At 48.0% G+C, this 26810-nt stretch overlaps 15 protein-coding genes across 15 annotated transcripts; 8 read left to right on the top strand and 7 right to left on the bottom strand.

The window, feature by feature from the left end:
• Positions 1 to 18: 18 nt before the first annotated feature.
• Positions 19 to 3005, top strand: CNA06970 (chromatin assembly complex protein, putative). Its single transcript, XM_567014.2, has 7 exons — positions 19 to 87; positions 152 to 353; positions 434 to 617; positions 677 to 785; positions 848 to 951; positions 1013 to 2213; positions 2274 to 3005. The coding sequence occupies exons 1-7, from the start codon at positions 62 to 64 to the stop codon at positions 2884 to 2886; spliced, it is 2439 nt and encodes an 812-aa protein (XP_567014.1). The 5' UTR covers positions 19 to 61; the 3' UTR covers positions 2887 to 3005.
• Positions 2991 to 4875, bottom strand: CNA06960 (hypothetical protein). The gene is made up of 7 exons (XM_567013.2): positions 4496 to 4875; positions 4132 to 4423; positions 3854 to 4070; positions 3662 to 3804; positions 3498 to 3599; positions 3224 to 3440; positions 2991 to 3172 (listed from the first exon to the last, which is right to left on the bottom strand). The coding sequence occupies exons 1-7, from the start codon at positions 4811 to 4813 to the stop codon at positions 3151 to 3153; spliced, it is 1311 nt and encodes a 436-aa protein (XP_567013.1). The 5' UTR covers positions 4814 to 4875; the 3' UTR covers positions 2991 to 3150.
• A 79-nt stretch (positions 4876 to 4954) lies between these two features.
• Positions 4955 to 7070, bottom strand: CNA06950 (electron carrier, putative). Its single transcript, XM_024656364.1, has 10 exons — positions 6979 to 7070; positions 6811 to 6842; positions 6590 to 6733; positions 6458 to 6478; positions 6361 to 6391; positions 6223 to 6296; positions 5805 to 6168; positions 5617 to 5702; positions 5414 to 5541; positions 4955 to 5364 (listed from the first exon to the last, which is right to left on the bottom strand). The coding sequence occupies exons 1-7, from the start codon at positions 7001 to 7003 to the stop codon at positions 6160 to 6162; spliced, it is 336 nt and encodes a 111-aa protein (XP_024511994.1). The 5' UTR covers positions 7004 to 7070; the 3' UTR covers positions 4955 to 5364; positions 5414 to 5541; positions 5617 to 5702; positions 5805 to 6159.
• Positions 7071 to 7255: 185 nt separating this feature from the next.
• Positions 7256 to 7940, top strand: CNA06940 (hypothetical protein). Its single transcript, XM_024656363.1, has 4 exons — positions 7256 to 7350; positions 7402 to 7410; positions 7472 to 7660; positions 7748 to 7940. Exons 1-4 carry the CDS (start codon positions 7348 to 7350, stop codon positions 7787 to 7789), a joined length of 243 nt encoding a protein of 80 aa, XP_024511993.1. The 5' UTR covers positions 7256 to 7347; the 3' UTR covers positions 7790 to 7940.
• Positions 7941 to 8278: 338 nt separating this feature from the next.
• Positions 8279 to 9650, bottom strand: CNA06930 (expressed protein). Its single transcript, XM_567010.2, has 3 exons — positions 8893 to 9650; positions 8516 to 8838; positions 8279 to 8455 (listed from the first exon to the last, which is right to left on the bottom strand). Exons 1-3 carry the CDS (start codon positions 9574 to 9576, stop codon positions 8377 to 8379), a joined length of 1086 nt encoding a protein of 361 aa, XP_567010.1. The 5' UTR covers positions 9577 to 9650; the 3' UTR covers positions 8279 to 8376.
• Positions 9651 to 9753: 103 nt separating this feature from the next.
• CNA06920 (conserved hypothetical protein) lies at positions 9754 to 11563 on the bottom strand. Its single transcript, XM_567009.2, has 8 exons — positions 11422 to 11563; positions 11302 to 11367; positions 10973 to 11250; positions 10748 to 10924; positions 10501 to 10696; positions 10158 to 10450; positions 10003 to 10107; positions 9754 to 9955 (listed from the first exon to the last, which is right to left on the bottom strand). The coding sequence occupies exons 1-8, from the start codon at positions 11515 to 11517 to the stop codon at positions 9832 to 9834; spliced, it is 1335 nt and encodes a 444-aa protein (XP_567009.1). The 5' UTR covers positions 11518 to 11563; the 3' UTR covers positions 9754 to 9831.
• Positions 11564 to 11725: 162 nt separating this feature from the next.
• On the top strand, positions 11726 to 13138 carry CNA06910 (hypothetical protein). Its single transcript, XM_024656362.1, has 3 exons — positions 11726 to 11959; positions 12013 to 12481; positions 12536 to 13138. Exons 1-3 carry the CDS (start codon positions 11742 to 11744, stop codon positions 13097 to 13099), a joined length of 1251 nt encoding a protein of 416 aa, XP_024511954.1. The 5' UTR covers positions 11726 to 11741; the 3' UTR covers positions 13100 to 13138.
• Positions 13139 to 13402: 264 nt separating this feature from the next.
• Positions 13403 to 14480, top strand: CNA06905 (hypothetical protein). The gene is made up of 3 exons (XM_024656108.1): positions 13403 to 13943; positions 14014 to 14077; positions 14149 to 14480. The coding sequence occupies exons 1-3, from the start codon at positions 13569 to 13571 to the stop codon at positions 14406 to 14408; spliced, it is 699 nt and encodes a 232-aa protein (XP_024514180.1). The 5' UTR covers positions 13403 to 13568; the 3' UTR covers positions 14409 to 14480.
• CNA06900 (conserved hypothetical protein) lies at positions 14380 to 15207 on the bottom strand. The gene is made up of 4 exons (XM_024656361.1): positions 15012 to 15207; positions 14769 to 14906; positions 14582 to 14715; positions 14380 to 14527 (listed from the first exon to the last, which is right to left on the bottom strand). The coding sequence occupies exons 1-3, from the start codon at positions 15098 to 15100 to the stop codon at positions 14613 to 14615; spliced, it is 330 nt and encodes a 109-aa protein (XP_024511953.1). The 5' UTR covers positions 15101 to 15207; the 3' UTR covers positions 14380 to 14527; positions 14582 to 14612.
• A 242-nt stretch (positions 15208 to 15449) lies between these two features.
• CNA06890 (cell wall organization and biogenesis-related protein, putative) lies at positions 15450 to 17141 on the top strand. Its single transcript, XM_566918.2, has 10 exons — positions 15450 to 15573; positions 15631 to 15665; positions 15720 to 15730; positions 15785 to 15813; positions 15870 to 16021; positions 16089 to 16168; positions 16227 to 16428; positions 16490 to 16640; positions 16696 to 16819; positions 16872 to 17141. The coding sequence occupies exons 1-10, from the start codon at positions 15550 to 15552 to the stop codon at positions 17042 to 17044; spliced, it is 981 nt and encodes a 326-aa protein (XP_566918.1). The 5' UTR covers positions 15450 to 15549; the 3' UTR covers positions 17045 to 17141.
• Positions 17063 to 18817, bottom strand: CNA06880 (uracil DNA N-glycosylase, putative). The gene is made up of 9 exons (XM_566917.2): positions 18515 to 18817; positions 18243 to 18457; positions 18142 to 18193; positions 18020 to 18082; positions 17946 to 17962; positions 17767 to 17891; positions 17646 to 17715; positions 17417 to 17581; positions 17063 to 17358 (listed from the first exon to the last, which is right to left on the bottom strand). The coding sequence occupies exons 1-9, from the start codon at positions 18741 to 18743 to the stop codon at positions 17206 to 17208; spliced, it is 1089 nt and encodes a 362-aa protein (XP_566917.1). The 5' UTR covers positions 18744 to 18817; the 3' UTR covers positions 17063 to 17205.
• A 175-nt stretch (positions 18818 to 18992) lies between these two features.
• On the top strand, positions 18993 to 21523 carry CNA06870 (Glutamine synthetase, putative). The gene is made up of 12 exons (XM_566916.2): positions 18993 to 19160; positions 19219 to 19329; positions 19377 to 19630; positions 19682 to 19757; positions 19809 to 19907; positions 19963 to 20117; positions 20176 to 20192; positions 20244 to 20410; positions 20465 to 20520; positions 20567 to 20692; positions 20754 to 21027; positions 21093 to 21523. The coding sequence occupies exons 1-12, from the start codon at positions 19073 to 19075 to the stop codon at positions 21116 to 21118; spliced, it is 1449 nt and encodes a 482-aa protein (XP_566916.1). The 5' UTR covers positions 18993 to 19072; the 3' UTR covers positions 21119 to 21523.
• Positions 21524 to 21608: 85 nt separating this feature from the next.
• On the top strand, positions 21609 to 22992 carry CNA06860 (hypothetical protein). Its single transcript, XM_024656360.1, has 8 exons — positions 21609 to 21924; positions 22028 to 22107; positions 22176 to 22327; positions 22385 to 22452; positions 22513 to 22547; positions 22598 to 22625; positions 22711 to 22713; positions 22774 to 22992. The coding sequence occupies exons 1-8, from the start codon at positions 21850 to 21852 to the stop codon at positions 22903 to 22905; spliced, it is 573 nt and encodes a 190-aa protein (XP_024512097.1). The 5' UTR covers positions 21609 to 21849; the 3' UTR covers positions 22906 to 22992.
• CNA06850 (RNA-binding protein rnp24, putative) lies at positions 22981 to 24664 on the bottom strand. The gene is made up of 4 exons (XM_566915.2): positions 23997 to 24664; positions 23558 to 23944; positions 23414 to 23510; positions 22981 to 23361 (listed from the first exon to the last, which is right to left on the bottom strand). Exons 1-4 carry the CDS (start codon positions 24602 to 24604, stop codon positions 23104 to 23106), a joined length of 1350 nt encoding a protein of 449 aa, XP_566915.1. The 5' UTR covers positions 24605 to 24664; the 3' UTR covers positions 22981 to 23103.
• Positions 24665 to 24793: 129 nt separating this feature from the next.
• CNA06840 (conserved hypothetical protein) lies at positions 24794 to 26698 on the top strand. The gene is made up of 8 exons (XM_566914.2): positions 24794 to 24874; positions 24923 to 24983; positions 25041 to 25238; positions 25286 to 25356; positions 25402 to 25524; positions 25584 to 25784; positions 25831 to 26288; positions 26337 to 26698. The coding sequence occupies exons 1-8, from the start codon at positions 24872 to 24874 to the stop codon at positions 26611 to 26613; spliced, it is 1392 nt and encodes a 463-aa protein (XP_566914.1). The 5' UTR covers positions 24794 to 24871; the 3' UTR covers positions 26614 to 26698.
• The last annotated feature ends 112 nt before the right edge of the window (positions 26699 to 26810 follow it).

The raw sequence follows: 26810 nt of genomic DNA, 5'->3' as shown, positions 1-26810 counted from the left end.
CACTCCCTTTTTCCCTCGCTCAATTCACCATATCCATATCCTCTTTCCATACACTCCAACAATGAGACCCAAGGTCCTTGAGATCGCGTGAGCATCCATCCCTCTCCAACCCCGACCGTACCCCGCCGAGCTGACCCCGCCACGTTAACAGCTGGCACGAAACACAGGCGGTTTACTCGTGCGATTTCCAGCCGCTCCCGCTCCCCCAGTTGAAACGTCTCTTGGCTGCGTCCACAACCAGCGAGAGCGAAGAGGACAGGGACAGGATCGAAAAGGGCAGCTCTTCGGCAGCTACTGCAGCTGGAGGAAGGCAGTACAGGCTGGCAACTGCCGGTGGTGATTCCAAAGTGCGGGTACGTCTTCCATCCTTCTTCCCCCCTCCGACTGGTTTTGGGACAACTCACCAAAGGTAATAACCGCTGGGCACGTGTAGATATGGATGGTTTACCCCAATATCCCTTCCATCCCCCCGTCCACCTACGCCGCCCTCACAGGACAAGAATATACACCACACCCACCACGAGTGGAATACCTTGCGACGTTGTCGAAACACACTGCTCCGGTTAACGTCGTCAGGTTCAGTCCCAGCGGACAGATACTTGCTTCGGCTGGTGATGGTGAGTGCAAAAGTCTCATGCATATCCCAAAGGCTATAGACTGAGAGGTTCCACGGTAGACGGAAACGTTATCCTCTGGGTGCCCAGCGATAGACCAAGCGTGACTTTTGGAGAGACTTCAGATGATTTGCCCGACAAGGAGCATTGGAGATTACAAAAGATGCTTCAGTATGTCCCTTGTGTCTCCCTTTATCTGCAATATCAAGCAGAAAAGCTAATCACAGGCCCAGGGTGACCACAAAGCATGTATACGACTTGTCATGGTCTCCTGATGGAGAGTATCTCATCGCCGGGTCGACCGATAACACCGCGACAATATGGAAGGCTGCCACCGGTGAGTGTTGCATAACGATATGGTTGAGAAATGTTTCTGATGGGATTTTTTTTTTTTAAAGGCGAATGTGTGTTTGCACTTCGAGAACATTTGCACAACGTGCAAGGTGTCGCTTGGGACCCTCTGAACGAATACATTGCTACTCAAAGCAGTGACCGTGCGGTACACGTCAATACGTTTACCACTCGTAACGGTATTCCCGATGTCCACCCTGTCTCTCGTTCAACACGGATGGAGATCCGTCACTCCCGAACCCCTTCCATCTCCTCGGCGTCTAGACCCAGTATGGTTCGTAGAGGATCCACTACTTCCGAAGCTGGTTCAGTGATTACTACCGCCTCTGATTTTCCCGAGGCTGCTTTGCCTCCTCATGCCCCAGTTTTGGCCGGTGTAAGTGCCAGCGCTACCCCAGCTACACCTTCAGCATCTGTGCCCTCCACCCCTCAGGTTGCTCCCGCCCCGATGAACCCTCCAGCCACTTCCAACCGTCCTTGTTCCAGACGTTCTTCCTTTTCCGGATCACAAGCTGCCGCTTCCCCAGCTCTCAGCGCTGCAGCTTTCAGTCACCTCGCACGCAGTGCCCGGTCACCTTCTCCTATCCCCCCTTTACCCGCCATCCGTGCACCTCCAGCCTCGACAATCAATCAACGTCTTTATGGTGAAGAGGGTGCGACGAGATTCTTTAGGCGACTGACATTCTCTCCTGATGGCTCTTTGCTACTCACTCCTGCCGGGCAAATTGAGGATCAAGTGTACAAGGGATCTCCCCTGCTTACCGCTAAGAATATCTCCCAGGATACATCCGACCCATTATCATCGTCTGTCCCACGGCCGAAAAACGTTGAGACGGGCAAGCCGACAGCATACATCTACTCTCGCGCCAACCTTTCTCGACCGCCGATTGCCCATTTACCGGGCCATAAAACTTCTAGTGTTGCTATTCGCTTCTCCCCCGTGTTTTATGACCTCCGCCAGAACGGACAATTATCTGCCGAGCCAAAGCATGTCACTTTCGACAAGAATGATACCCAGCCAGTGCACGTGAGCTTGAACATGCCCCCACCTCCCGCTCCTTCAGGTTCAAGGGAAAAGGAAAAGGAAAAGGAGGGAGACAAAGTGTTGGGAAGTGTGTTTGCTTTACCGTATAGGCTTTTGTACGCGGTGGCATGCCAGGACTCGGTCCTACTCTATGATACACAACAGGCTGGGCCTATAGCCATCTTCAAGGGACTACACTATGCTGGATTTACTGATGTCGCTTGGTAAGTCATCAATGATGATCGATCTCATGCGTTACAAACTAACATTACAATGCCATGCAGGTCACCGGACGGACAATGTCTTTTCCTTTCATCCGCAGACGGCTACTGCTCCATCGTCATCTTTGATCTTGGCGAGCTCGGAACTGTTCACCCTACCCAACAACATCACCGCCAACTGCAGGCAATCGCCCAGTCCCACAACAATGGGATTTCCACCCCCCTCCCACCATCACTTACTCATCGCGACTCTATCCATTCGTCACATTCCCAATCGGGCGCTTCCGCCACAGGTCACAGTCCCGCAGTCAGTCATGTGGCAAGACAAAGCCCAGCACCGGGAGTGGCAAGGAGTGATAGAGAAGGTTCAACAGCCAGTAGCGTGGTTGGTGCCAGCGGGTCAGTCTCTGCGTCTTTACTGTCAGTTTCCAATGTTGGAGGTGGTGCCAAAGCGCCCCCAAGTTCGGCGAGCTCAGTGACAGTGACGGACCAAGTGCTACCCACCCCGACACCTAGTGATACCGAAGGACCAAGTGCTGCTGGAGTTGATTTGGGTATTGCCGTGAGTCAGGAAGAGGATGCCAAGAAGCGTGAAGGAGCAGGCGAGACGACACAAGCCGAGGCCCCAAAGAAGAAGAGGAGGGTTGCGTTGACGCATTTGGGATCGGAGCAATAATGGAATTACAAACAAACAAACAAACAAAAAGAAAGGTTAAAAAATGCCAGGTCTCTAATTATCCATCACGTCAAAGGTTGCTATTAAATATCACATCGAGTTTCGTTCGTTATGTTATGCATGTATGATATTCACATACAAAAGGTGGGCTTATTCGTTACGGGCGGCAAGAAATTCATCATGACTCTGTACAAGGGTATTTTACATATATGTATGAACAACAACGAAACGTGACCAACCATGTTTTCATTTCAACATCGGTCGTCACTTCTCATCAAATGGATTCCTGCCAATGGTCAATTACGCCCCAGTTTTGATAAAGAATGCTTAAACTCACTTGGTATATTCCAACTCATCATCATCACTATCCTCCAGCTTGTACAGATTGGTCTCTGCAGGAGGCGTAGGCGGGATTCTGCTCATGAGACTCCCGTTGGGCAAGGAAGGGTTAGGGTCTTCGTCGTCACTCTTTTTTTCCGAGTTCAGGTGTGAAGAGGCTGTAGGAGATGTGGACATGAGATCCACACGCTTCTTTGGGAGAATACCCAACTTGGCTAGGGGGAGATTGTCAATACTTTACTAAACTGGAAACTGATGATGAAGTCGCTTACCAGGGTCAATCTTTCCTTTATCCGGGCTGCCGGCCATAGTTCGCGAAGGTGCGACGGCTATTTGAGTAGGGCTGGACGTGGTACGAGGGGGCAGAGGGTCGTCTATATCGTAACCGGGGCATGAGCTAAAATATATATGACGATGGGATATCAGTGGAACCTACCATAGGCATCAGAAGGTTGCCATCTCTTTGACTGCTGGCGAACAGGTGCCTGACTTTGAGTCTGCCTTCGTGATTGGGGCGGAGTAGGGTCGGAGGTACTTTGAGAGGATATACTTTCCGTACCACTTATACTGGGGGAATGTCTAGCACTTGATTAGTACTCTGTCCTGTGTGATGTATACAGCAACCCACGATCCGACATTGCTCCATAAGCCCTGCCCCCTGCTCTGTTCACCGCCCCGATTACCGCCGGGGGCAGCACGACCGTACCCGCTATAGTCATACTCTTGTCTTTGTCCCTGACCTCCGCCATATCCTTGAGTACTAGATCTCTGACCCTGGGAAGCCTGGAATTCCGAGTACTTTTGTTTAGCTCGAGAAAGAAGAGAGTTAAAGGTCTGCTTGCCAGCTGTGAAACGAATTCGTCAGCCTCCAACCCCCAATTCGGTTGCAGTGCTGCGACAACCCACCTTCGGCAAATTTCTCTAGCCTTTCTTCCACGTAAAGCATCCCCGGAGGGTTCTCTCCATCTCTCGTACTCTCATACTCTGCAAACCTACCGTCGACTTCAGGCTGGGACGCTCCCTGGGATTGAGACGGACGAGCCCGACGGACACGGGGCTGGTAAGGCAGCTCCCCTTGGGGTTGGGTAGGGTTGGCAGAACCGTGTGCCGCCTCGTAACGGCTTCGAGAGCGTCGATACTCTTCTTCATCCTGAAGCTGAAGTGACCGGGCAAACTCTGCATCGAGGTCCACCTGGTGCTGCGAATGGGGTACCAAACCCATGTCAGCGACTATACTACCATACCGTCTTTAACCCCCTACAGAACTCACGTCTTGCCTGGCCACGTTGAGCTCATCAGGCTTGAAGGCGGGGTCACTCATAGCCAACAATTGCTCGATTGCCCTGTCAGTGGACCCTCCACATGTCTCGAGCACGAGCTCAATCACTGAGAGCTCAACTGTTGGAAACATGGCATGCAATTCGGATACTTTGGGGTTGTTGTCTGGCTGCGTCTGAGGATCGGGATGGATTATGGGAGGCTGCGGAGTAGGCGATGCGGCAAGAGGAGACGTCGTAGCTGTCGGGGGTGTGCGCGGGTTGGCGGAAGGAGTGGGTGTCCTTGCTGGGGATGTTGGCGAGGCTGACATGGCTGCGGTGATGAGAATGGAAATCCGAAATGGGTCGAGGAAAGGAGAAGGAGAATGAGAAGATCATCGATGGGGAGATGACGACACGCGCGAGATACTGCATTCATGTCGACCATTTGCGGTCGGTTCTCTGACAATTTCCACATCCAACTATTTTACATATGTTGTTTGTTACTCTTATGCTTTGTACATAACTGCCTTTGAAAGACACCTATCAACGATTGTTAAAAGCTCTTAAGGACAACCCTTCTTAGTTGTGTAATGGACTCGTACTTCCAAGCGCTCTGTACTCTTCTCTCCTACAGCACAGCTTGCTTGATCAGCTCAGCATATCCTGCTCCGATCTTTGCGAATGCCTTCCCATTCTCCCACTTTCCAGCCGGTGTTCTAAGAATTCAGACTCTTTGGCACCAGGAGGAGAGCCCGTCAACTTGTCGACAAAACTGGGACGTCTGTCAAAGTAGGGGGCTTGGCGTGCAAGAATGGCAGTTGACGGTAAAACATCAATATGGCAAGCCGATTAATTACGATTCGTAATAAACGTTACAATACTGCAGATCAGCATTCAAAGATGGACTCGGCCTTCTCGCCAAGACATACACATAGAAATTCATATATCGTTTTGCCATTTCTTGTGCAGCAATAATTCCGATTCCAACTTTTATACGAAGATGGTTCGGAAATAACGTGATGAGAAACCCTTGAACCTGAACCTCGTGGGGAACAACCTGATGTTCATGTAACCCTTCAGTGATTAGCAGCTCTTCTGATTGAATCAGGACACAAAAACGAGGCCTGCTCACAGCCGTCGACAATAATACTACTATACTATGTACAGATCCATCGATGCTGCTGCCGGTCCGTCACGCCCGAAGTGGGCGGCACAACACTGGAAAGATAAATATGTAAAATGAATAATGAAAATGAAGGAACGACGACGAATAATTAATTATTAATAATAGCAAAATAAAGAGTGCAGGGCGGCGCTCACCGAGATCTCTTGTGACGTAATTAAGAACCCAAAAGATGCCAACGGAAATAATTCCGCCACAATGGGAAATTTCAAATGGACGGCCGTCACCAATCAAGAAGCGTCCATTTTCCTCGCCAACAATCGCCTCGACAAGGTTGGTCCGCATCAATACCAGTCGCGCAAGTGACGGCGCAATGACGCATAAACGGCGGGAAGGAAGGAGCATCCTTGAAAGTTTAAAATGAGTCGGTGGCGTGAATGAATAAAGGATAGCTGCTGTATTATTACATGGATGAGTGCATATGCTATCAACCAAATAGTGTCATATAACAGAGCATCATCCAAACCGCGAGTCCCATAAAAAGATGCTATATTACTTGGTCTGCAGAATGACTGGTTAGCAAGACGCATTTATTGGAAGATTCTAATGACTCACAGCCTCCTCAAGGTGGGCGACGAGGTCGTTCCTGTCCTTGGCCTTCTTGAGACCAGCAAAGGCCATCTTGGTACCTGTGCAAATGATCAAGTCAGAGGGATAGTAACTTTCGTAACGGACGGGACTTTTTTGACTTACCAGGAATGTACTTCTTGGGGTTTTCAAGGTACTACAAAGAGGAAATGATCAGTATTGCGCTTTTGCCCATGACACCGGTGACCAAGAGGCAACGTACCTCGAAGAGGGTTTGTCCTTCCTATAAGGCAATAATTGTCAGTACGAGATTCTTATATCAACAGGGGCTCGAGCTTGCGAGAAAGAAATGCTAGCTAGCATTTCTCTGAGCCAAGGCCAGAAATCAACTCACCCAAGTAACGCCCTTGTTGACGTTGGCGGCAGTGTAAGAGAAACCCTCGGCTTGACCGGACTTTCGGCCAATGAGACCGTGGAGGTTAGGGCCAACCTTGTGAGGTTCACCAGCACCAAGGGTGTGACATTGGGCGCATCGGGTCTGTGGTACATAAAAAAAAAGGGAGAGTATGTCAGTGGAGCTCTGATTGGATGGCTAAGAACCAGATCCAGACATACCTTGAAGATACCAGCACCCTTAGAAGCGTCACCTATTGCACCATCACGTCAACAGCTATTCCTTTTTACCGTCTACGCTATCTTTGCTTGCTCAATGGCCACCTTCCCAATCCCAACGAGCCATCGAGCTCCCGTGGTTCGGCTGGAACGGACAGAAAAACTACGTACCAGGAGTGTAAGTGTCACCGGCCATTTTGAATTAGATGAGTGGATACAAGCTGCGTTGTGAGAGTGGAATTAGAGAATATGCGTGAGGTAAAAAAAAATCGAAAGTGAGAGAGAGAATAAATAAGAGGGGAAAGAGGAAATGGCAGCCTCAGACACGGAGTTTCCTCTTTTCCGAAAGCTTCCGACGGCCAATCAGAGTACTACTAATTTCACAGCGCGCCTTGGGCAACATTTACTTTCTTTTTTCGCAAGCCTAGTTTCATTGCCAGTAAACTTGTCAGGCACGCGAGACTATTCGACCACTCAACTGGATGCAAAAGCGACGCAACTGTATCACACCTACCCATACGTTCATCTCAATCATTCACAATGGTATGTTCTATCGTCCAGGAATTATGGATGCAGAGCTAACCATTTTGATAGGGCGGCGGCGTAAGTTTGGTTCATTGGCCAAACACGTCTCTCGAGTTATACTGATCGATCCAATCTATAGGCGCAATATCCTTACCCTAAAGAAGTCTGGACTCCCTCTGGTGGCTGGTGGAGCCGACCCAGCAACTGGAAGGGCAACACAGCCATCTGCATTGTTGGTATCACCATCGCTACTTTTGGTGTCTGGAGACTCTCAGCGAACAGGGAGGAGAGGCACACCGCTCCCACTAGACCTATCCCTTCACAAATGGTGAGTACGGTGCGCTTGATGGACCGTTGCGTCGAAGCCGGCGTCTTATGGGCCAGAATACAGTGGATACTGACATTTTGAACGTAGTGGTCTCGGCAAGCACGAGAAATTGGTGTTAAGCAGGAATAGAGGATGGGATGCATCAGGATATAAAACGTCTAGCTGGACACAAACGGATAATCTCTCAAGTTTTTGCCTTTCTGTGCCCAAAGATTTGGGAATCTTTGAAAGGATGCTTCGGCCGAGACTGACGATTAGGTGCATCTGTGATGGACATTGAAAGCTCAAAAAGAGAACAATATATCTATGGAGGCAGTGTCACCAAGTGTCAAAACTAAAAAGCCCACCATAGAGCGAAAACATCATTTCCTGTCATGTCCACCTATGTGAGAGAAAAAATAGTTGCTGCTGAAATTTTCCGTTGCCCTCTTGGAAGGAGGTTCAGCGTCAACATGCGTCGTAACAGAATGTCTCGCATATCTTACAAGAAACATTCTTTCTCATCTCGGCATCTGCAAACAAATTACCGGATGTGGAATACTGTATCTTGCTGCAAGTCTAGTCTGCTATGGGCCACTGCAATGCAGAACTGATATAATACATAATTTGAATGACCATTTTGAGGGTGATCATTGATTTGCCAGTTTGTCTAATGCCTTATTTTGCCATCGTGCTCGCCGACCACATTTGTGTATGTATCTATACAGAACGTAATATCAATCATCCTCATCTGGATCTTCAAAGTATGGCTGTCTATTGGCGCCCATTTTGGAGATAGTTGGCAAGACGCCTTCCCTACATTCAATCGTGTCAGCGTCATAGAAGCCCAGGGTGCGGTCTCTAGACATCACGAACCTTCGCAACAAGCCTTCAATACCATCTTCACTAACGTCCCAATCTACTCTGATCCATGTTTTCTCTAGCTCACCATCCTTGTACGCCAAAAGGCTAGGTAAGACATCGGGATCAGGAAGTCTCTTCGGTTCTTTGTCCTCAACTTCTTTCACCTGGAATTCATCGTCAATGACGAGGCTGGTCGTAGTTGAGGATGAAGCAGGTAGCAGAGAGAACGCAATGGCAGAAGCACGTGCACGATAAAGAGCGACTGATAGGGACGCTGGGAGGTTGAGTGAAAGATGGAGAAGTGAGGCTGATAGAGCATTACACCGTGGTATCCCCTGTCATAAAGTTTGAGTGGCTTTTCCTACGGGGACACTTGTAGTATAGCTTACCGGTTCATAAATCAGAACGATTGCCCAGCCTTCTCTCTCGACAGATTCAATAAAGTTGTGCTCAGAGATCTCTCTTAAAGCACCTCGTCGGATACCCTTCCCCACATCCCCTCCTCCATACGCAAAATCACCCTGTCGCTGTCTTTCCCATTGCGAATCATCTTCCTGCTGCATTGTCTTTTCTCTTTGTAGTTGATCTCTCCTCTTCTTCCGCCATTCTTCCAGTTCAGAATCTTCCTCCTTCTCCTCCTTATCCTTCGCTACCAGCTCAGCCTCCTCATGTACCGTCAAGCCCACCAAAGCCTTCCGTTGGAGCTCTATGGCTCTAGCTGTTGCTTCTGCTTGTTTTTGCGCGGCAGCATTGGAGTTGTGCACTTTGCGATCATCAATGACACCTTTCACACCCGTTTGGTGGCCATCATGCTCTATAGGCTGCCTTACATGCTCCTGCGCTTTCCCCTCGTTTGTGCGACGTGACTTTCCCAACCAGGAGCTTGAATGCTTTCCAGAACCTTCCTGCTGGTCATCTTCAAAGGTAAATTGATCTGGCGAGTCCTCGAAGTCAGACCCGAGCTCGTCGTCTGTGTTGAGGGGCGAAGCCGTAGAGGCCGAGCGGGTCGGTGAAGGAGGGTTTGGGCCAGCAAATAGGGAGCCATCGAGGACAGCTCTTTCCAGAGAGACCATTGTACAATAAGATGGATGCACAGAGAGGATTTGAAATTGAATTGTAACAAGGTGTTGTTGCCGGTCGGTGCGGCAAAGACGGAACTGTTAATTGAAAACGACCTAGTGCGTTTCAGGCACGTCTCTTATCGTCTTTATAGTTGCGGCCTCCGGCAACATACATAATTAATAGGGACAGTGACGGCGTCTAAATGTTTCCATACATGCTTTACAACTCTGGTGTGATCAAACTAGTTTGATGATTTCATTTCCAAATTACTTTGACCAGTGTTGGCTCATCAATCTCTGCACCGTCATCAACGCCTGATACCTTACGTCCGCATTCTCGTGGCTCATCAGTTCCATCACACGCGTCTTGCCGTGCAGGTTGTCGATGATTCTATGTATATGTTAGATAGGCACTGAACAACAAAGTGATATACATACTGTTTAGATCGGTCACCACCGTACTTGACAAACTGACCGATATCATGCGTGGCAACAGCAAGAACAAGAGGATCTTTACTTGTCGTGATAAGCTCGACTAAGCGCCTGCTGTCATGTCAGCAAAGGCTCAAATCAAGATGAACTCTGTTACTGACTTGACCGCCTTCCCGCCCTCTTCCTGCCCAATCCTAATTCCATTCTCCTTCCAAAAGTCATCCGTCTCATGTGCAGGTGACCAGACTAAATGACCACTCTCAAGCTCCTTGACGTACTCGTCATAGGTGCTAAGCCCATCCAAGCGAGACTTGAGCTCATCCTTGAGGTAGTCAAGGTCTTCAACAATCTCCTCATCGGACCATTTACGCGACTGAAGAGAAACAATGAAGGGTAGCAGTTTTGTAACAAACATGGAAGGAAGGTTCTGGGAAGGCGCGATGGCGAGTAGGTTCTAAGTTGTCCTTGTCAGCTATGGACATATATTGAACGATTTGGTTTTACCCTGAAAGTAGCCACTACAACCCGAGTGACTTTTTCTTTCACCGCAGCCTTAGCTATATCGGTCAGGATCGCCACGACATCATACTTCTTGTCCAAGTTCTCCGCCACTTCTTTCTCGAACGACAATTGCCAAAGACAAGTGATAGCCCAATATTGCGCTTGGGGGTTGGGGTTCGTCTTCAAAGATTTGATAAGCCTACCCCCGCCGATTAGCTTGACACAAAGATGGCTGAACTCCTAGACACACCCTGAGAGGCAATTTTCTTCATTCCATACGAACTTCCTGAACTGTTTAGTCCCGAGAACAGCACCGAGGACCTGGGCTGCAACTTCCCATAGAGGCAATCGACTGCCGTTTAAGAGCTTTTGGAGGGATGAGAGTAAAGTGGGAACGAGGTCGTTGGGGAAGGGCTTGGGATCGGTGCTGGAATCTACATTAGCTTTTTGCCATGCTTTCCCAGGACAATCTCACGCAATCAAAAGTGACAATATCCTCAGGCTTCCCAAGACAGGAAATTCTTCATCCATACTCAAACACTTGACGATAGGCCCGTAAGGATCGTCAGGGTGCTCCGGCGATGCAAGATTGTGAAAGTATGGGATGGTCGAGTTGTCAGCGAGCATGTCGCTGATAGATACAAGCACCGCCTGAACGGTATCTACTCTTTGAAGCTTTCGAAGTAAGTCGATGTAAAGCTTAGCATACTGAGGCCCTTGAGTAGCCAGTACCGTAGGTCGTTGAGCGGAGGGCTATGTTATCTGTTAATGGCAGTAAATTAACAATAATGTCGGGCGACGTACAAGCTTGCTGAGAGACTTCAAAAGTGAAAGTTCATCTGCTGAAAGAAGCTTTGCCCTCTGGTAACCCTGCACAGCGAACCGATGTCAGCCTATACCGAACCCACGTACGAGCAAGCTTACCTCCCACGGAACAGGTTTAGCGTTGATCTTGTTGCACTGGTCATCTAGGTAAGGGGAGAAGAAGGGAGGTGGAATAGGGTGTACAGTCGTGGCCATGTTGTCTCGTACTTTACTACTGCTCGAATGGTTATAGCCATACTCCCAACTGGATCGATACTTGATGCACCGGGACGACGAACTGACGTCTCGGCTCAAAGGAGTGCCTCATAAGTCAGTTACGTAACATGCTCATCTTCTCTTGCACCACTCGGCACATAAAAATACCCATTGCGACAGTTCATCTTTTTTCTTTTACTGTTAATCCACAAATTAACTACAAAATGCCTGCACCCGTGTCGTTTACGGTCAGGCCTCCAGGATCAGCCCCGTACCGACCTTCACCCCTCGGCAGCGGAGCTAGAGGCCCTCCTTCTCGAAGGTTATTCGAAGACCATAGGGACGAAGACGATGATGAGGACGAGGGCCACTACAATGTGCGAAGGAGTCAGAAGCCCAAGGACGAACGGATAGAAGGTTTTGGCAATGGGCGCATCATCGGGTATGTCTCCAGTAGTCACAATGATCACAAACATGAGCTAATATTATACATAGTGGCGACAGGCCTGAAGGGCCGCTAATCATCCCCGCTTTACCTAACAGAGACTGGCGAGCGTCCTCCAATAATCGCCGTGCACCATCTTACCGACCCGACTCCCGTGCAACCACTGAGCCTGTGGAAACTCATGAGAGGGTTGGTGATGAACCCCAGCGCTCGGGACTGAGAACGGTTGTCAAGACGGAGGTGCAAGCGGACGATGGGGAAGTTGCTGTTAAAGTTGAGCGCAGGGATGAATATGAGACACCTTCCTCATTAAATGGTACTTCTGGACCAGGAATAGAGGTCAAGAAGGAGCCGCTCACTCTGGAAGAACAAGCCCTTCAAGCAATCCTTCACGGCGATGTGCCCGCGGAAACGGAAGAAGAGCGTCTTCGTCGAGAGCTAATTATTGATATGGGGAAAGATAAGCCTTTATCAGAGGAGGATGCCTTGAAGCGGGATATCGAGGCATTGCCTGAAGAAGTAGGTAATCTACCCTGCGGCTACCGAGCCCGAACGCTAACGATACGACCACAGTCGACTTTGGATGACTACGCAGCGATCCCTGTGTCTGCATTCGGTGAAGCCATGGCCCGAGGTATGGGGTGGAATCCTTCTGCCCAAGGTACTAAAATCCATGAACCTAAACTTCGACCAGCACTCCTCGGTCTCGGTGCAACTGCGCTTGAAACGCCTGTCCCTCCCAGTCGACCTGGTTCTGGCTCCGGTAAAAGGCCAGCGAAACCAAGCAAGAGGGATAGCATGAAGTATAATTTGTCTGGAGCGTTGGTGCGGAGAGGAGAAGACGGTGGTTCCGCGACGCCTGGCAGCGAGAGGTCAAGCAGACATAGTGCCGAGAGTGACGGCAAAAGAAGAAGAGATGATGATGGTGGAAGAGAGAGCAAGAGACGTGGTGATGGTTATAGAGATAGGGACAGGGAGAGGGATAGGGACAGGGAGAGGGATAGGGACAGGGAGAGGGATAGGGACAGGGAGAGAGGTAGACGGGATGAGCGTGAAAGGCGGTCCTATAGGGATAGAGGAGACGATAGAGATAAGAGGGATAGGGAAGGAGACAGAGAAAGGAGACGGGATCGGTAGAGCACTCGTTAAAATGTACCACTGTAGCACTATTTCAAGATAGCAGCTGTACATGTATTCTTGATTGAATTTTGCCTTATGTACGAACGTGTCCGGGCTTCGATGAGAATAATGTGCTGTTGGGAAGGAAGGATCTGCTCTGTCTCATCTGTTGATCGAGTCTTCCATTGTGGACTACCAACGACATGGCCTCTCAATAACGATAAAAAGCCTTCATCGGCAGTTCCTTCTGGGCATCCTTTGTTACTAAATGGTTTCACTTACTGATCCTTTATCAGAAGCGCATGTGTCTTCGAGAAAGTCCGCTCCCCAGTAAGCCACCAGGCCATGTGTGATGGGTTGGGACGATAATAATTAGCTGTTTAAGAAATGCTATACATACATTTGTCGGTAAACCTTTTCGTGTATTCTGACAATTCCCCTTCTTTCACATCTGCTCCAACGAATAGAACAACGAGAGGTCTAGAAGATGAGTAGCACAAACCGAGAAGAATTTCAGGATTGCGTCCCATCACAAGAGCAAAGCATTACAGCCTCTACGACGTCAGCAAACAACCTATTGTCGGAGGTATCTCAGTTATCTTTCATCCCAACATATCCAATCAATACCCCTTCCACCCTTGTGGCCAGAGATATGTCCCATTTCACGCTACGTTCTGTCCAATCACTGTCAGCTGATCTATCTTCTCCATATCTGACCGCACCTGGTCAACCCGAGAGCTTCTTTTTAACAAGCCCGACTGGTTCACAAATCGATGATTTATATTCCCCAACAGAGCCCATGTATGGGCCGGATCTTTCAGTTGCAGAACAACTTGGAATTACGCCCACTGAGGAGTCTTCTGTAAGTTTTTTCCAATTAGAAATAATTGGTGGTACTCGTGATATTGATTAGCGCTATTTAACTGAGGAAGGGAAAACGTCCACCCGAGTACGATGTGGATAAAACAGAACGAGTTAGTCGAAGAAGAGCCCAAAGTCAGTCTTGTCCTCTTATGCTTCATTAATCTCTAGATCGGCTCGCGAATACTGACACCAAAGACACCAAGATCGCGCCGCCCAGCAAAAGTGCAGAAATCGTCGATTGGCTGAATGGAACTCTCTCCTGTCCCAGAGAGAGACACTGAAAGCCCAATTACAAGGACAACAGACCGTTATTAGCTCGTTGGTCTCACAACGAGATAAAGCCTGTTTTGAAAGGGATGAAGCTCGGTCGAGGTGCGCATGGCTAGAGAAGCTGTTGAGGGAAAGGGAGGTCCAATCAGCCACATGGCAAGATTCTTGCATTTTCCCAAATGGTGAATCTTAGGGTGACAATGAGCCATAAGATATATCATACGGGTTCCAACTTGACATCGTGATTCTTCATAGTGATGCAGCCCTTTATTATATTATACACAACTTCGTCATTTCAGCATGCTCACAACACTTGACATACGAGTCACATTAGTAACTGTCTGCACTACAATGACAAGTACTCACCGATGTACACATCAACTTCCATACATATCTTTCAGATGGAAGGCTCCCCGAGCTTGAGTCCGTCTACTTTCCCTACGTGGAAGGCCACACGGCCTTCAACTTTCTCAGCACCTTTTTTCGGCTGCGGATAGTACCTGTACATACTGTCAATAAATTACTTAGTAACAATAACGTGTTAAAATCTCACCAGGCTATGTCTTTGATGAGGCCCTCGTCCCCTTGGTAGTTGTAATAGCTTGCTTCACCTTTCCACGGGCAGTGAGTGTGAGTGTCGCTCTGCGAAAAACGTTCCCGCCCAACAAGCGCATGGTCAGGGAAGTACCAGCTACGTCAAGATAAAGGGTCAATATCAGCTCAATGGGAGTTATGATGAAATAGCGGCCTCAGGCCATACGAGATTTTCTACGGCAATGAACACAGAGTGACATACTTTCCTTCGACATGTTCGCAATCCGATGTCATAGCTTGAGCGAGGACCTTGCCTCGCAGATAGACGGCGATTTGCTGATCGGCGGACATGGCGAAGCTGCTTTATGTCTCAATAAGGAGTTACGTAGAAGTACGAAAATTGTTGAAAAGATACTGTTGGCAGTTGGGGCTGTCAGAGTTTAGAAAAGAAAGGGGAAGTCATGACCGAGTTTCGTCACTGTTCTTATTACATATGCGGCACCACTCACAGAAGAACAGCCAGTGGTGACTAACCTTCGGGCCTCCACCACCGCCAGCCGGCCGCCGCCGCCGTGCCACCACCACCACCATCATAAATAATATCACCACAGATTTGCGGAAATGCCACGTCAGGATTATCTGGCACACTCCGTTTTGATTCATGATCTGTTGTTAAATGACATGCAGTAGTGATCATCATCTCTTTCCGGCAGTTCATATTATTGGCTTTGTCATTATCAAGTCACGAGCATACAATTTGTATCCAGCACGATCTCTAAAAAACTGATTCATTGTGCGAGATGCCTGCAAAACACGATATCAACGTACGCAACCATACAAGCATTGGTGGACGGAACTAATGCTGACTGTTTAATTTGTAGAAAGTAGGGGTGGAGAGTTCAGACTTCCCTATATTGTGAGTCTCCTACTCTATGACGTGCTTATCAATGTATTAACACTAATTCCTCAGATGCGAAACCTGTAAGTTGTTGATTTGTGTTGCTTGCCGGGAGAATATTGGCTGACAGGTAACAGGTCTTGGTCCCAACCCTTATGTTCGAATGGTTAGCTCGTCTTATCTGTATGTACCTATAGCGCAAAAGCTTACATCCTCATTTAGAACAAACAAGAATTTGGACACGAATGTAAAGTCTGCAACCGTCCCTTTACTGTATTCCGATGGAATCCTGGAGAAGGTCGAATGAAGAAGACGGAAATTTGTACGACCTGTGCCAAGATAAAGGGTGTATGTCAGACATGTCTTTTGGACTTGTGAGTATTGTCCTAAGATTTACGATTCAATTATAGTAGACATATTGCTGAATTTGTCATCGCGTAGAGAGTTCGGATTACCGACTCAGGTTCGAGATGCTGCTTTGGCAAGAAAGGCTCAAGCTCCTTCGTCAGATATCAACAAGCGTGCGTATATTCGCATTACACCAGCAATCCCCAGCTGATTCGCCGCATAACTATTTAGAATATTATATCCAAAATCTTGAAGCTCAAATGGCCGAGTCCCCAGATGGCCTTGCTTATGATTCTGAGGTGGCAAATCGCGCAGGCCGAGAAATGCTCAAGAATCTCGCTCGAACAGATCCTTACTACAAGCGGAATAGGCCCCACATTTGTAGTTTCTTTGTCAAAGGAGAATGTAAACGAGGAGCCGAGTGCCCATTCCGGTCAGTCGACCCCAGAGTACTGTACATCACCGGATTCTTTTAGGCTAACGGTTATTTGCAGACACGAAATGCCAAAGGAAAACGAGACCCAGAAACCTAGCCAGCAGAGCCTTGTGGATAGATATTACGGCAGGAACGATCCTGTGGCCAAAAAGATTTTGAGTCAGAATGCGGAGAGTAAGGGCTTAAAAGCGCCAGAGGACAAGTCAATTGTACGCATGTCTTGCTGCGGTTATAATGGCCTCTCAATTGCTGATACCGGTTCAGACGACCCTGCTGTTTTTAGGATTACCTCAATGCAACGACTCTCACGTTAGGGCGTCTCTGGTTGGTGCTTGTCCTTTCGTCAAGCCATCGGACGTGAAATCCATCTCCATCGTTGAAGCTAGTCGTATGTCTTGCCTATCTGACGTCTTATCTGTCTTGCTGACCGGTTTACCTAGATTGTGCATTTGTCAACTTTAACCAACGTTCTATGGCGGAACGAGCGGCAGATGCGCTTGCGGCCCAAGGAGGCATTGAAGTGGAGGGAAAGAAGGCGAAAATTGTTTGGGGAAGGGCACGACCGCAGAAGAAGGCAGCTGCTGCCGTGGAAGGATCAGCAGCTCCCGCTTGAGCATGATTTCAGCTGTTACAGCCGTTAGGGGGAGAGGGTTGTCAGGTGCATACACATACAGTTTATTTATTATGTAGAAATATGTAATCAAAAGGAAAAACATGTGATCAAAATTTGAGGTAACAATTGAAGGAACATTTCGAGTAGACTCATTCGCCGTCTTAAGCGCCCAAACTCTTCCAGTCAATACCTCCACCGGCCCCATACCTCTCTTCAAGCCACCCGTTAGCTTTCTTAAAATGACCATTTCCGAAAAATCCTCGACTGGCAGAAAGAGGGCTTGGATGTGCGGATTTAAGCAACAAGTGCTTGTTCTGAATGGATCCATCAATTCAGCAAAACAGTTTGCAAGCATTAAACGCGATCACTTACCGTATCGATGCCAGCACACATCTTTGCTGCATGGGCTCCCCATGCCATGAAGACGACTCCATTTCCACCGACATTTGATTCAGAAGCAGGTGCCAAGCGGTTTGTGACGACCTTGAGTACAGCTGCTGTAAACTGATCCCATCCTGCTTTTGCGTGAGAGCCAGCCTGTGATATATAACAACCACAGTCAGACGCGTTTAAGAAGAGTACATAATCATATATCATTCACCTCGTGTGCACGAACAGTAAGGGAAGTGTTGAGCAGTAATACGCCATGTTTCGCCCATTCAGTCAGATCGCTACATTGTGAGACAGTCAGCTTCAAAAGCATTACGAGCTTTCAGACACACCCATGTTTCGGCTGAACAAATCCAGGGACCTCTTGGGCCATCTCTTGGTACATATTTCTTAAAGAAGGAGGGATCCTTACGCCTTTTCGAACTGAAAAGGCGAGACCATGGGCTTGTCCATCATCCTGTAATGGGCAAGGTTCAGTAAATGGCTGGGTTATCAAACGTTGGCTGCTCACGTGATAAGGGTCTTGGCCTACAGGCGAGACAGATCAAATCAGCTTTCTGGGTAACCTTGGTGGATCAAACATACCAATGATGACTACGCGAACGTCCTTCAATGGACAAAACCTAGACCAGGAGTAAATGTCCCCAGCTAAGGTTAATGTTAGAATGTTCAGACGCCTAAACGCAAAATCAATCAACGCTACCTACCAGGAGGGAAAACTTTTTTGTTTTGTTGTTCAGCAGTGATAAATTCCTTCAGCTATATCGAGTAGTTGATAAGCTGGAATTCAGGTAACCAGATAACCTACCTTGACAAAGTAAGGCTTTGTGAACTCCTCTTGAAGCGCCAAGAACCAGTCTTCTCCCATGGATGACATTTCAAGTTCCAGCAAGGAGAGAAGCGATGGGCGTCCGGCGATTCGTTCACGAAACTGGGCGATAGAAGTCGCGCGTAGAGGTTTAAAGGAGAGAGTGTTGCTAGCAGACTCTGTCACTTTGGCCATCTTGCCCGTTGGTGTCGCGTCTACACTTGTTGCTCAATGATCTGTTTTTGGCTGGGTTACATGTGCAATACACCCACTCGTAGAGGCCTCGTCAAGTTTTCTTTTTTTGGCTAGCCCAGAGGCGGGCGTAGCGCTGCCCTTATCAGCATTTGGTGACACGTTCTCAATGTTCTCTTTAGACTGATTCGATGGGCTTGCCGCAAGGTCTCTAGCTGCAGTGCTGACAGGTTTCTGGGACGCGGCTGACGCGGTTGCTGCAGTTGGCTTGATGAAGTAGGAAGAGATTGAGCGCGCTTTTGGGGACATTGCAGGTATAGTGTTCTTCACTGTACGAGCTGAGAATGTACTGCTATACTACTTCGTATGGACTACTGCTCTTCGACACGGAGAGGGTCGCGGAAGCAAAGTAGCGAACGCGACGCGTTTGGAATATTATTTATATGAGATCCGCTGCGGACATGGGAAAGGGGGGAGGCCGCAGGCACGTTCTGGCTAAACTCTGTCGGCTATCTGTGGGCTTCTCCCGTCGTCATCGCTTGATCAATTGTCCCCGGATCGTCTTTTCATATCGCTTCCCTATATGTACTCTTCCCCTCATCTCCATCTCAGATCCCCGCCCACAAACACTCTACACAATGTCCCCGTCACCAACAGAGAACGCCCCAACCAACCTCGAAGAACTCGAGGAGCTGTTGAAGAACGACAACAAGGTCAAAGTAGCAGGCACGTATCTCTATTTATGCCATCACTGACAATTCTTATACTCATTTATAATGTACAGGCGTGGATGTTGAAGGTGTGCTCAGAGGCAAGATCATGAGCAAGGCAAAGCTGCTTTCATCGGTCAAGTCTGAAGGCTTCAACTTTTGTAGCGTTATCTTTGGATGGGATAGTGAGTCCACAGGTTTGTCATATAAACACTTACTGATACCAGTTTAGTCCATGACCAGGCTTACAACAAGGAACTCCTTGTCGCCAACTGGGATAATGGATATCGTGATTTGTTCGCTGTTATCGACCTTTCTACCTTTCGCCGATTGAAATGGGAAAAGGATATTCCTTTTTTCTTGTGCCGATTTGTCATTCCGGAAACGGGAGAAGTCCTCCCTGTTGACCCCAGAAGCCTGATTGCAAAGGTCACGGACAAGGGGGAAGCTATGGGGTACAAGTGCATGAGTGGTGCCGAATTCGAAGTGAGTTGGAATCCGGTATGGAGAGTGATATCTGATTTGTCGGGATCTCAGTACTTTCAGTTCGCCGAAACTACCAAATCATTGGCAGACAAGAATTTCAGGAATCTAAACCCTCTTACCCCTGGCAGTGAGTGACAGCGTCTCACCGATACAAAGGTTGAAAGCTAATTGTTTGCAGTGCACGGTTATTCTATCTTACGGCCTACACTTAATATGGACTATTTCCACGATCTGTATGACATGGCCGTTAACTTTGGAATCGAGGTCGAAGGACATCGTAAGGCTATATGATAACATGGGAAGAACTTTAGCTGACTAGCCACTATTTGCAGACACGGAAACCGGCCCCGGAGTGTTTGAAACCGCACTCGGATACACTGATGCTTCCAGAATGGCCGATAATGCCTGCTTATTCAAGCTTGTCGCCAAGAGCATCGGTATGAAATACGGTATCTCTCCTACTTTCATGGCTAAACCTTGGGGAGATGTGAGTAAAGCCTTTTATGTGCGACCTGCCAAAAAGCAACGCTGACGACTCTTTGTAGCTTCCTGGATGCTCTGGGTGAGCTATACTGCCTAAAATTACATACTGGATTTATCTGACATTCCTTAGCCACATTCACGTTTCACTGCAAGACAAGAACGGCAAAAACATCTTTGCAGTCTCTGATGAGGAGGCGGCCAATGGTGGCAGAAAGGACGCTGCTTTCGAGGACCTCAAGTATCTATCACAAGAAGGAGAGTGGTTCCTGGCCGGCTTGCTTGAAGGCATGCCTGACGGTGGGTGATTTTTGTATTGTCAAGTATCATATTGTTAGCTGATGGCGTCGTTAGTGGTGCCGATGTTCTGCCCTACCATCAACTCCTACAAACGGTTACAAGGGGGACAGGTCAGCAATTTGATTGTAAAAAGTGGATAAAACTAACGTTACATAGGCTATGTGGGCTCCTGACACAGCGACATACGGCTATGACTCTCGAGCAGCCTCTGTACGATTACTCACGGCCCCAGGCGTGCCGGGTTATGCTACCCGATTTGAAGTTCGAGTACCCGGTGCCGACGTAAGTACCTCTGTAACAGAAAAAAAACAAGACTTTCTCACATCTCGATGAAACACTACAGATGAACCCTTACTTTGCCATGTCAGCCATCTTCGCTCTCGGTCTTCGTGGTATTGAGCAAAAACGAGTTTTGCCTTACGGCCCCATCGGCTCTTCCGGCGTCTCTCGCGATACTGTGAAGCACCTTCCTACATCGTTGGACAGTGCAACGGAGGCATTTATGAAAAAGGATAGTTTAGCGAGAGAGGTTTTTGGTAACTTTTTTGTGGACCATTACGGAGGGACCAGGGAGCACGAGGTTGAGCTGCATAGAAAGGCTGTTACTGATTGGGAGGGTAAGTGAATGTTGTTTAAGAGAGCATAAATACAGAGCTGACTTGGGCCTTTTTTTTCTCTTCAGTTGCTCGTTACTTTGAGTTGGTGTAAGAATGGGTTGCTGTAGGGTTAAATTAAGGGTAAATGGCTCGTGTTTCCGGCGGTTGTGGACGAGCCGGATGAACTGGTCTTTATTACGTACATTTAAAATGCCCCTCTCTTGCCACTTCTAACCTTCATCAGCACGATACTGATGCTGTTGTCCTACTTTGCAAAAATTCCCCTTTTTTCTTGGTTCTCAACTCTGACCATGCTGTCGAAGACTATTCAGTCACAATCTTAGTAGAAGCAGACCCTTTCTGATATCGAAGGAAGCAGAAGAAAAAAAGGTCAGGAGAAGTTCTCGGGCAGTGCCGATATTAGGCTAGTTAGGTCCCGAACTTCCTGCCTTGCATTCACTACAAGCCAGAAAAGAGACGAAGCGCGGACGGAGGTTGATGCATGATGTAAAACACCGATATTTCTCCTTCTGACCCTTCGCCATACTGACAGTCCATGCATAATGAATGCCACTAACTGCTGTATATTCCAGTGGACATATGTCTCTCCTTCCACACAACCACTCATAAGTGCCGCTCCGAATCGGACCGTCGACGTTGTTGGTCCGCCCTTGCGGGACCCCAGTCCGCTCGGTGACGGTTCATTCAGGAGCAACAACAAACTCTTGTCGTCACTCGCAATTCATCAAAAAAATTCTTTCACCAACAGCTTGTTTCTACATTTATACATTACTTTATACACTTTTAGAAGTTTCTCGCAGACATACATAGAAGATAGACAAGATGGCCGGTCTTATGGGAAAATACGCTGCGTTTTTGACGAGGAGACCTGTGTTGGGAAACATGATCTCTTCAGCTGTAAGTGGAATTCGCACGATGGATAGTGCCAGGCGAAGAAAAAAAGTCGCAGAGGGATGCATCAAATATAGATAGCATCACGCTCATCAATACTATCATTCAGGTTCTTTTCGGGACTGGGGACGTTATCGCCCAGCAGCTCATTGAGAAGAAAGGAGCCGACCATGATTTGCCCCGTACAGCGTAAGTACCATACATATCAACAGTTCAGCCGTTGAAGGACCTTGACACTCGTCTCATCGTGCATTCAGTCGTATCGTTACCTGGGGTGGTATTCTCTTTGCTCCAACCGTGAATTTGTGGTTCAGGACCCTCGAGCGGATTCCCATCAGATCTCGATGGCCAGCCACCTTCGCACGAGTCGGCCTGGACCAGTTTGGTTTCGCGCCTGTCATTCTGTCTGGTACGCTTCCTTTTTTGGCTTATACTTACTGTAGGAAATAATTGACCAATGTTATAGGATTCTTTACCGCAATGACCTTCATGGAGGGCAAGGACTTTAACGCCGCCAAGGTCAAGTGGCACGAGGTAAGCTCCTAACTAACATCCGTTGCAAACAGGCTAACGAAATGACTGACCGTTATTTAGTCCTTCTTCCCCACTTTGCAGGCGAACTGGATGCTGTATGTATCTCTTTTCAGATCAAAAAAAACAGCGACTGACAAAACTTCAGTTTCATCCCCTTCCAGATACTCAACATGGTAAGGAGTTAAGTTGTACCTAACCTATTTCTTTGCTGACATCAATCCCCCCCGCTTTCTTGAACTCATTCAACTCGTCCAACAGGGCGTAAGTATAACTTCAGAAAGGTTTCCGGCGCTATTGCTGATCGTCCCTTGTTTTTTGTAGCTTGTTCCTCTTCAATACCGACTTCTTGCGGTCAACGCTGTCAATATCCCCTGGAATGCTTTCCTCTCTCTCCAAAATGCCAAGGGAAGGAAGGCCGAGGAAGACCCTGTTGCTATCTCCAAGAAGGAGTAAGGGTAGTGAATCATAGATGTTAGAATGCACCTTAAAGAACGAAGTGCTTTGTACATAATGGCGAAATGGATATGTGCATTGTAAACCACTATTGGACATTATTAAAAGTCAAGAGGATCAAGCGCGTGATTAAAATGTCTTTAGGAAAGCTATCAGCTAATGATAGAAACACATACATATGGCACAACAAGATAAAGTCTAATCGAAAGTGATTTTCTGTCCTGCACCTTCCACAATCGCAACGTTCTCTCTCTTGGCCATGGCCAAAGCTGCACCAGGTCGAGGTCTTCCGCTGCTCTCCCATTTCTTACCACGCTTGTCGCCTGAATTTTCAGTAGCGTTTTCGGTCGATTCGTCATCCACACCAGGCCCTGCTCGGTGTTTATTGTACTTTTCCTTAGTCTTCTCCTTGGGTCGAGCAACACCACTGCGCTTAGCTGCTTCTTCAGAAGCAAACTGCAATGCGTATTAGTACCGCTGACTACAGTAAGTTAGAGGAATAGCTCACTTCAAGATTTAGTCTGCGCCCATTGAAAAAGTGGTTCTTCCTGTTGCCGAGAGAGAACTTGGCGTGTCTAGCAGAAATAAAGTCAAGGAACGCAAATCTATAAGTGCGTATTAGCATTGTCCCGGCCAAAAGTATTATACCTACCCTTTACACCTTCCAGTATCCTCGAAAGCAGCTAGTCTAACTTTCTTCAAACCGCTCTTCTTGCCACCCCTGGCACCAATCTCCTCCGCACCTTCCTCGTCTACAATTTCCCTATCGGGAGCGTTGCTCTCGATGAGATCACGTAAAGCTTCCTCCGTGGCATCGAAGGGGAGGTTACCCATGTATAAAGTGGAAGTTTCTGGTCGCTTTGAAGAAGAGCCAATGTCTTGAGCCTTGGTAGAGAGGGGTTTGGGTGTACGAGCGTTGGCAGTCGGGTTATGGTCATCACCTTTTTTGATGAGAAGGCGGCGGCCTTCGAAATTGTGTTCGCTCAGTTGAACACCAAGCTCCTGAAGCTCAGGGGTAGCAAAGTCAACATAGGCGAAGCTGCAAAATATTAGTCCCGATCTGGGAAGAGAGAAAAGGTGAAAGGCCTCACCCCTTGTTCTCGGAGAACCCAGCTTTATTGCTTTTCTTCGGCAAATTGACTCTTGTGACGCTCCCCTCTCCCTTGCCTCCGAGCTCCGTTACACCCTTTTCCAAGAATTCCTTTAGTCCTTCAGGTGTAGTCTTGAAGGCCAAATTTCCAATCCACACCGAGTTTTGTCTTTTGCCTGAACCAGAGACGTCCTTTTCCCCCTCGTTACCTTCTTCTGATTGTACTTTTGATTTGGGAACCTTTTCGTAATCTCTAACCTTGGGAGCGTAGGGGACAGCGTCCCCACGCTTGGCCTTTTTTCGTGCCGCACGAAGTTCAGCTTTGGAAAGAGGTGCAGGCGCTGAGACATCGATTTCGAGCTCTTCACCTTCCACAACAACCTCTCGCTTTCGCTTCTTTGTCTCGGGAGAAGTAGGTACCCCTTCCGCAGTAGGAGCCATCTCTGCTTCTTCCGCTTGGCTTCCTTCAGGTCTGGGCTCTGGAACAACTTCGGCAAGTTTAGCGGCCTTCTTTGCAGCTTTTTTCGCGTCCCTCCTTGCCTGTTCTTCGGGAGTTCTCTCAGACTTGGGCGTACGCATCTTGGTACTTGATTTGGAGTCTTTGGACATGCTTGTGGTCTGGCGTATACTTCCCTACAAATTTGTAAACAAAGCTCTGTAATGGACTCAATTCCTCTATCACCATCCATTCATGAATGTTCATCAGAAATTCTGGGACAAAAAAATGACAAATCGGGACGTGGAATATTCCTGGAAGCGGCAAGTGGTTGCTCGTTCCTTCGCTGCGTGAATTCGAGCAACGAAATTCATAATACAGTTCCATCTACATACCTGTTCAGCAGCTGAATAAGGATAACAGGAGAGCGACAGAACACAATGGTACGCAACATATGCTGTCGCGGAGTCATGTGCGCTTACTCTTTCTAGGCGGCCAACATCTCACTTCAGCCAACATCTATGCGCGATGTCACAAAGATGGAACGTATCGGTATGTCTCGTCTCTGCTCTGCTTATACCCTACATATGGCTGACAGACCCTGTGCAGGTGTTCATTCCCACATTCACGGTCTCGGTCTTGACTCTAACCTTGAACCTCGGGCGTCATCACAAGGCATGATCGGTCAAGGAAAGGCGCGAAAAGCTGCAGGTGTGATTTTGAAGATGGTTCAAGAAGGAAGAATAGCGGGCAGGGCGATCTTGATGGCTGGTCCTCCTAGTACAGGCAAAACAGCTCTGGCTATGGGTGCGTATTAGATAATGTTGGAAAGACAGACGCTAAAGGGTGTCTAGCAATGACACAGACATTGGGGAGCGATGTCCCATTTGTGATGCTCACGGCTTCTGAGGTGTTTTCTCTCGAGGTGGGTTAACCATTGTGGGAGAGAAGATAGCTAAAATATTCGTAGATCTCGAAAACGGAGTCTTTGACTCAAGCGTTCCGAAGGGCTATTGGTGTGAGGATAAAGGAAGAGACAGAGTTGATTGAGGGTGAAGTGGTGGAGATTCAGGTGGATAGGAGCGTCACTGGTGTAAGTGGGCTACTCATATGGGTATGGCACGTCTGATCTCTTTATCGCCATTTATGTAGGCTACAAAAACCGGTCGATTGACTCTGAAGACAACCGACATGGAAACTGTGTACGACCTTGGTTCTAAAATGATCGATCAGCTGCAAAAGGAAAAGGTCTTAGCCGGCGATGTTGTTAGCATTGACAAAGCCAGCGGAAGAATTTCCAAGCTAGGAAGGAGTTTCGGGAGAGCAAAGGACTACGATGCCATGGGAGCGGATGTAAGTCAACGATGAGATAATTTGCCTGTAAACTAACAATGGGCAGACTCGATTTGTTGCTTGCCCTGACGGCGAGCTCCAAACGCGCAAGGAGGTCGTCCACACAGTTTCTCTCCACGAAATCGATGTAATCAATTCTCGAACGCAAGGCTTCCTTGCTCTCTTTGCCGGCGATACTGGCGAGATTAAGCCCGAGCTTCGGGCTCAAATTAACGGCAAAGTTGCCGAGTGGAGGGAGGAAGGCAAGGCCGAGATTGTCCCTGGCGTTTTATTCATTGATGAAGTGCATATGCTCGATATCGAGTGCTTCTCATTCCTCAACCGGGCTATGGAGAACGAGTTGGCGCCGTTGGTAGTGATGGCTTCCAACCGAGGCATCACGAGGATAAGAGGAACCAAGTATAAGAGCCCACATGGTATTCCAGCAGACTTGTTGGACAGGATGTTGATCATCTCCACAAACAGATATGAAGAAGATGAGATGCGTGAAATTGTCAAGATCAGGTGAGCTATTCTCTCTTCCGTGGACAATCAGTATCTGACGATGAGCAGAGCTGAGGAAGAAGACGTCCGACTCTCACCCGCTGCTCTTGACCTTCTCGCCACCATGGGTATCCAAACTTCCCTCCGTTATTCGCTCAATCTTATCGCGCCTTCTTCTCTTCTTGCACAGAGGAGAAAGTCACCACAAACAGACGTGGAAGATGTCAGAATGGCTTATAAATATTTCTGTGATGTCGAGAGGAGTGCGCAATATGCGAAGGAAACAAGCGGTATGATGTTTGGAGAAACTGAAGAGATTAATGGAGGGATGGAGGTTGATGCTTGATCATGTTATAAGAAGTCAATGTATACATATACATCACTCTTCAGCTCGTTACTTCTTGAATTGATAGTAGTATATACGTATCGGCGGATGTTCGTTGCTGGTGGCGTAATAAATTAAATAACTAATAAAATAAATAATTAATAGTTCTTGTTTGCTTCTGGTGTCTCATTATTCAAGTTGTCTGCCACTTCGTCCGG

The sequence above is a fragment of the Cryptococcus neoformans genome, chromosome 1 (assembly GCF_000091045.1).
Source record: "Cryptococcus neoformans var. neoformans JEC21 chromosome 1, complete sequence".
In the NCBI taxonomy this organism is placed as follows: Eukaryota; Fungi; Basidiomycota; class Tremellomycetes; order Tremellales; family Cryptococcaceae; genus Cryptococcus; species Cryptococcus deneoformans.
This window is presented reverse-complemented; position numbering and strand designations above follow the sequence as displayed.

Excerpts from the sequence above, each read along its gene's own strand:
- CNA06970 (XM_567014.2), top strand. The coding sequence starts at position 62 with ATGAGACCCAAGGTCCTTGAGATCGC. Across the intron at positions 88-151 it reads CCCAAGGTCCTTGAGATCGC|CTGGCACGAAACACAGGCGG; the intron begins GTGAGCATCCAT and ends CCACGTTAACAG. Across the intron at positions 952-1,012 it reads AATATGGAAGGCTGCCACCG|GCGAATGTGTGTTTGCACTT; the intron begins GTGAGTGTTGCA and ends TTTTTTTTAAAG.
- CNA06960 (XM_567013.2), bottom strand. The coding sequence starts at position 4,813 with ATGTCAGCCTCGCCAACATCCCCAGCAAGGACACCCACTCCTTCCGCC. Across the intron at positions 3,441-3,497 it reads TAAAGGAAAGATTGACCCTG|CCAAGTTGGGTATTCTCCCA; the intron begins GTAAGCGACTTC and ends ATCTCCCCCTAG. Across the intron at positions 3,173-3,223 it reads GATGAGTTGGAATATACCAA|GAATCCATTTGATGAGAAGT; the intron begins GTGAGTTTAAGC and ends GACCATTGGCAG.
- CNA06950 (XM_024656364.1), bottom strand. The coding sequence starts at position 7,003 with ATGGCCGGTGACACTTACACTCCTG. Across the intron at positions 6,843-6,978 it reads CGGTGACACTTACACTCCTG|GTGACGCTTCTAAGGGTGCT; the intron begins GTACGTAGTTTT and ends ATGGTGCAATAG. Across the intron at positions 6,297-6,360 it reads CCCCAAGAAGTACATTCCTG|GTACCAAGATGGCCTTTGCT; the intron begins GTAAGTCAAAAA and ends TCATTTGCACAG.
- CNA06940 (XM_024656363.1), top strand. Across the intron at positions 7,661-7,747 it reads GACCTATCCCTTCACAAATG|TGGTCTCGGCAAGCACGAGA; the intron begins GTGAGTACGGTG and ends TTTTGAACGTAG.
- CNA06930 (XM_567010.2), bottom strand. The coding sequence starts at position 9,576 with ATGGTCTCTCTGGAAAGAGCTGTCCTCGATGGCTCCCTATTTGCTGGC. Across the intron at positions 8,839-8,892 it reads TCGTTCTGATTTATGAACCG|GGGATACCACGGTGTAATGC; the intron begins GTAAGCTATACT and ends ACTTTATGACAG. Across the intron at positions 8,456-8,515 it reads ATTGAAGGCTTGTTGCGAAG|GGAAGGCGTCTTGCCAACTA; the intron begins GTTCGTGATGTC and ends GATTGAATGTAG.
- CNA06920 (XM_567009.2), bottom strand. The coding sequence starts at position 11,517 with ATGGCCACGACTGTACACCCTATTCCACCTCCCTTCTTCTCCCCTTAC. Across the intron at positions 10,697-10,747 it reads GAAGAAAATTGCCTCTCAGG|GCTTATCAAATCTTTGAAGA; the intron begins GTGTGTCTAGGA and ends CGGCGGGGGTAG. Across the intron at positions 10,108-10,157 it reads GAGGGCGGGAAGGCGGTCAA|GCGCTTAGTCGAGCTTATCA; the intron begins GTCAGTAACAGA and ends ACATGACAGCAG.
- CNA06910 (XM_024656362.1), top strand. The coding sequence starts at position 11,742 with ATGCCTGCACCCGTGTCGTTTACGGTCAGGCCTCCAGGATCAGCCCCG. Across the intron at positions 11,960-12,012 it reads GGCAATGGGCGCATCATCGG|TGGCGACAGGCCTGAAGGGC; the intron begins GTATGTCTCCAG and ends TATTATACATAG. Across the intron at positions 12,482-12,535 it reads TCGAGGCATTGCCTGAAGAA|TCGACTTTGGATGACTACGC; the intron begins GTAGGTAATCTA and ends ATACGACCACAG.
- CNA06905 (XM_024656108.1), top strand. The coding sequence starts at position 13,569 with ATGAGTAGCACAAACCGAGAAGAATTTCAGGATTGCGTCCCATCACAA. Across the intron at positions 13,944-14,013 it reads CGCCCACTGAGGAGTCTTCT|GGAAAACGTCCACCCGAGTA; the intron begins GTAAGTTTTTTC and ends TAACTGAGGAAG. Across the intron at positions 14,078-14,148 it reads TAGTCGAAGAAGAGCCCAAA|ATCGCGCCGCCCAGCAAAAG; the intron begins GTCAGTCTTGTC and ends AAAGACACCAAG.
- CNA06900 (XM_024656361.1), bottom strand. The coding sequence starts at position 15,100 with ATGTCCGCCGATCAGCAAATCGCCGTCTATCTGCGAGGCAAGGTCCTC. Across the intron at positions 14,907-15,011 it reads TGCGAACATGTCGAAGGAAA|CTGGTACTTCCCTGACCATG; the intron begins GTATGTCACTCT and ends ATCTTGACGTAG. Across the intron at positions 14,716-14,768 it reads CTCATCAAAGACATAGCCTG|GTACTATCCGCAGCCGAAAA; the intron begins GTGAGATTTTAA and ends CAGTATGTACAG.
- CNA06890 (XM_566918.2), top strand. The coding sequence starts at position 15,550 with ATGCCTGCAAAACACGATATCAAC. Across the intron at positions 15,574-15,630 it reads CTGCAAAACACGATATCAAC|AAAGTAGGGGTGGAGAGTTC; the intron begins GTACGCAACCAT and ends TTTAATTTGTAG. Across the intron at positions 16,820-16,871 it reads CTCCATCGTTGAAGCTAGTC|ATTGTGCATTTGTCAACTTT; the intron begins GTATGTCTTGCC and ends CGGTTTACCTAG.
- CNA06880 (XM_566917.2), bottom strand. The coding sequence starts at position 18,743 with ATGTCCCCAAAAGCGCGCTCAATCTCTTCCTACTTCATCAAGCCAACT. Across the intron at positions 18,458-18,514 it reads ACTTGACGAGGCCTCTACGA|ACGCGACACCAACGGGCAAG; the intron begins GTGGGTGTATTG and ends CAACAAGTGTAG. Across the intron at positions 18,194-18,242 it reads CAAAGCCTTACTTTGTCAAG|CTGAAGGAATTTATCACTGC; the intron begins GTAGGTTATCTG and ends TACTCGATATAG.
- CNA06870 (XM_566916.2), top strand. The coding sequence starts at position 19,073 with ATGTCCCCGTCACCAACAGAGAACGCCCCAACCAACCTCGAAGAACTC. Across the intron at positions 19,330-19,376 it reads CGTTATCTTTGGATGGGATA|TCCATGACCAGGCTTACAAC; the intron begins GTGAGTCCACAG and ends ATACCAGTTTAG. Across the intron at positions 20,411-20,464 it reads GCTTGAAGGCATGCCTGACG|TGGTGCCGATGTTCTGCCCT; the intron begins GTGGGTGATTTT and ends TGGCGTCGTTAG.
- CNA06860 (XM_024656360.1), top strand. The coding sequence starts at position 21,850 with ATGGCCGGTCTTATGGGAAAATACGCTGCGTTTTTGACGAGGAGACCT. Across the intron at positions 22,108-22,175 it reads CATGATTTGCCCCGTACAGC|TCGTATCGTTACCTGGGGTG; the intron begins GTAAGTACCATA and ends TCGTGCATTCAG. Across the intron at positions 22,328-22,384 it reads CGCGCCTGTCATTCTGTCTG|GATTCTTTACCGCAATGACC; the intron begins GTACGCTTCCTT and ends CCAATGTTATAG.
- CNA06850 (XM_566915.2), bottom strand. The coding sequence starts at position 24,604 with ATGTCCAAAGACTCCAAATCAAGTACCAAGATGCGTACGCCCAAGTCT. Across the intron at positions 23,945-23,996 it reads GGGTTCTCCGAGAACAAGGG|CTTCGCCTATGTTGACTTTG; the intron begins GTGAGGCCTTTC and ends AATATTTTGCAG. Across the intron at positions 23,362-23,413 it reads GGCGCAGACTAAATCTTGAA|TTTGCTTCTGAAGAAGCAGC; the intron begins GTGAGCTATTCC and ends TACGCATTGCAG.
- CNA06840 (XM_566914.2), top strand. Across the intron at positions 24,984-25,040 it reads CACAAAGATGGAACGTATCG|GTGTTCATTCCCACATTCAC; the intron begins GTATGTCTCGTC and ends GACCCTGTGCAG. Across the intron at positions 25,785-25,830 it reads ACGATGCCATGGGAGCGGAT|ACTCGATTTGTTGCTTGCCC; the intron begins GTAAGTCAACGA and ends AACAATGGGCAG.